Source organism: Trypanosoma equiperdum (genome assembly GCF_001457755.1).
Source record: "Trypanosoma equiperdum strain OVI genome assembly, contig: ctg_1660, whole genome shotgun sequence".
Classification (NCBI taxonomy): domain Eukaryota; phylum Euglenozoa; class Kinetoplastea; order Trypanosomatida; family Trypanosomatidae; genus Trypanosoma; species Trypanosoma equiperdum.
In genome coordinates, this window is record NW_027123683.1 from 2017 (window position 1) to 4875 (window position 2859).

The 2859-nt window shown below is 45.0% G+C and overlaps 1 protein-coding gene across 1 annotated transcript in view; it reads left to right on the forward strand.

The window, feature by feature from the left end:
* Positions 1-915: 915 nt before the first annotated feature.
* The window catches only part of TEOVI_000770400 (multicopper oxidase, putative), a gene marked incomplete at both ends in the record, with an annotated part of 2265 nt that continues 321 nt past the window's right edge, over positions 916-2859 (forward strand). The window contains one exon of the mRNA XM_067222586.1: positions 916-2859. Coding sequence (XP_067078687.1) covers positions 916-2859 — 1944 coding nt within the window.

Here is a 2859-nt window from a genome sequence, read left to right on the forward strand (position 1 = left end):
GGTCATTTCTGTTGGTGTTCATGTTAATGTGCAGTTGCGTACGGTTTTAGGGAGTTATATGATGATGATAATGATGTTGTATGTTGTTGTTTTGTTCTTCTTTGCATGCAGTAGAGCGAAGGAGTTATCATTACTGTTATTCGCTTTTATTGCATTTCGTTGCGTTGTTGATGTTTTGGTTTTTTGGTTGGGAGGAAGCATGATAGGTAGGATTTTTCTTTTTTTTTTTGTTGTTGTTGTAGCGTGACGGTATGCTGTGTAGCGTATGGTGCATTTCAATTCTTTCGATTTGTCTGAGATGCATTCTTTTTTTTTCCCCCCCTTCTCCCTCCCCGCCAGTTCCCCCATTTCTTCTTTTTCCCTCTGTATTTAGTTGTTGACTGGATTCAGTTGGGCACTTCCATTGCGCTGGCGTGGGCGTATGAGTGAGTATAAATTCATTATTTCTTTTTCTCTCTTTTTTTTTCCCTCTCTCTCTCTCTGTCTTTTTGCATGTGCATTGAAAAGGAGGATGTGTGTGGAGGTGTTTTTTTTCATTGGAGGGAGGGGGAGGGGGGAAAAAGGGGGGAATAAAGAAACACACATACGGGTTTTGTCTATTTTATATGTTGTTTCGCTTTCTGTTTGGTTGTGAATATTTGTTTCCTTGCTTCTCTTCTCATATGTTTTCATCTTCCACTTTGGTTTATTCATTCATTTGTTTGTTTGTTTTTTCTTTTTTGCTCATATGCACAGCTCTGTTAGTGGGGCATTCTTATATATATATATATTTGTACACCGACTAGCTCATCGTATAAAAGTGGGGGGTTTGAAGAAAAGATTTACAGCCCCAGGGACGGCACCGCAGCGTACACACGTGCCTGTGTTTTCTTTTGTGTGTGTGGCTGTGACCGAAAATTAAATAAACCTGAAGGAATGAATGGACGAATCACCGGCCAACACTCCGCGCCTGCGGTTCTGAACCGCTTCTTCCAGCATTTGCATTTGCATTTGCTCCTTCCCTTAGTGGTTATATCTTGTGCATGTGAAGAGTTGGTTCCATTAACGGATATTTTTCCATCAGGAGGAGACACGCTGCTGAACCTCAACGTCCGTCCCGTGGAGGTGACCATTCCATTGAAGGGGTTTGGAAAAGGCGCCGTGTTTACATATAAGACACGGCTTTACGTCTACAATGGTGTTCCACAACTTCCAGGGCCGACTATACATGTCAAACCTGGAGGGAAACTCGTTCTCAATCTGTTTAACGACTTGGGTAGCGAAGATTATGGAGATGGGGAAGAAAACATGTACACTTACCATGGAGTAAATTCAACGAACATTCACTTCCACGGTGTGCATGGTGATCCAAATATCGACGATGTTTTCAAGGAAGTGAAACCCAAAAAGTCCATTAGGTATAGATTGCCTATTCCGGATGATCACCTTCCCGGACTAAACTGGTATCACACTCATGCTCATGGCTCCACACACCTCTTGTTAATGGGTGGTTTGTTCGGTGCTTTAGTTGTGGATGACGTAAAGGGAGATGACACACTGCTCAGCATGCCTCAAGTTACATTGTTTATTCACCTCTATCGCTTACGTGCCTCCAAGTTATGTGACGGTCGCACTATGGATTTTGTGGACAAGGCCATACGAAACAACATGTCTTCACGACCTCGCATAATGAACAGGAAGGGGAAAGAATTGGAGTTAACTTCAGACCTCTTTTTCGTCAATGGACAACATAAGCCCACCGTGACAGTCCACAGCGGAGAGGCTAAACTTTTTCGCATGGCATTCGCAGCCGGCTCCTGCCACCTCAACATCAGTCTTCCGAAGGCGTGTCGGTTCCACATTGTTGCTGCGGATGGCGTACCACTTGCAAAGTCACGCGAGGTTATTGCCCATTGGTTGTACTTTACCACTGCCACTCGTTACGATGTGGTGGTTCAATGTGATGGAAATTATACGGAAAAGACTACATTTCCCGTTTCCTTGGTGGAAACAGGTGATACAGTTTTTTACATTGCTGTTGCTGCATCAGTGAGTAGGCACCCGATGCTCGTGGAGTTTCCCGTGCGCTCAAACCTTACCGGTGTCCGTTACCTAAACACGAAGGGAGCTGCTGTGAAGAGGTCCATTTCCTTTTCGCAGTTAACCCTTCGAGGTAAGGGATCGTACTATATTATAGGGCAGGGTACTGATTGTTCTTCCCTCGTGAATTCTACCACATGTTATTATGAGCATTTTATGGGACAAAAGGGTCACGACTACGACAAATATCACGGCTTTGTGGTGCCTCTCAATGCGGTCGTGGAGGCCCACATCTTCGGGGACCCCAACGATCCCATGCCTCATCCATTTCACGCACATGTCAATCACTTTAAGTTCGTTAGTTTTGTACCTCGAGAAGGAGGAATGCATCAAAATGTGTCCATGTCAGACTATGGTATTTTTCCCGGTGACATTCGTGACACAATTCCCATATTTGATGGTGTGACGGTACTGCGCTGGAGGGCCGCCAGTTATCCCGGTGAGGTGGTGTACCATTGCCATTCTCTTGATCATGAGGATCGAGGAATGATGACTTCTTACCTTGTCTACCAGCAGCAATCTTCAAATTCCTCCGACCCGGCGATGTTATCACCTGGCGAGGACTATGAATTGGGCGTAGGAATGAATCGAGGCACTTTATTGCTGTTGGCAATTCTCTTTTTTATTGCTTTTATCATTTCGATGGTGATTGCCCACTTACGGGTGGATCCAACTGGGTTCGTGCAGTCCGCCCGTGAGCGGGAGGCCCTCCGCATCACTAAAGTCTCAACCCGAAACGCATTGTCGCAGTCAGAACACATACCACTTGTAAAAAAAAAA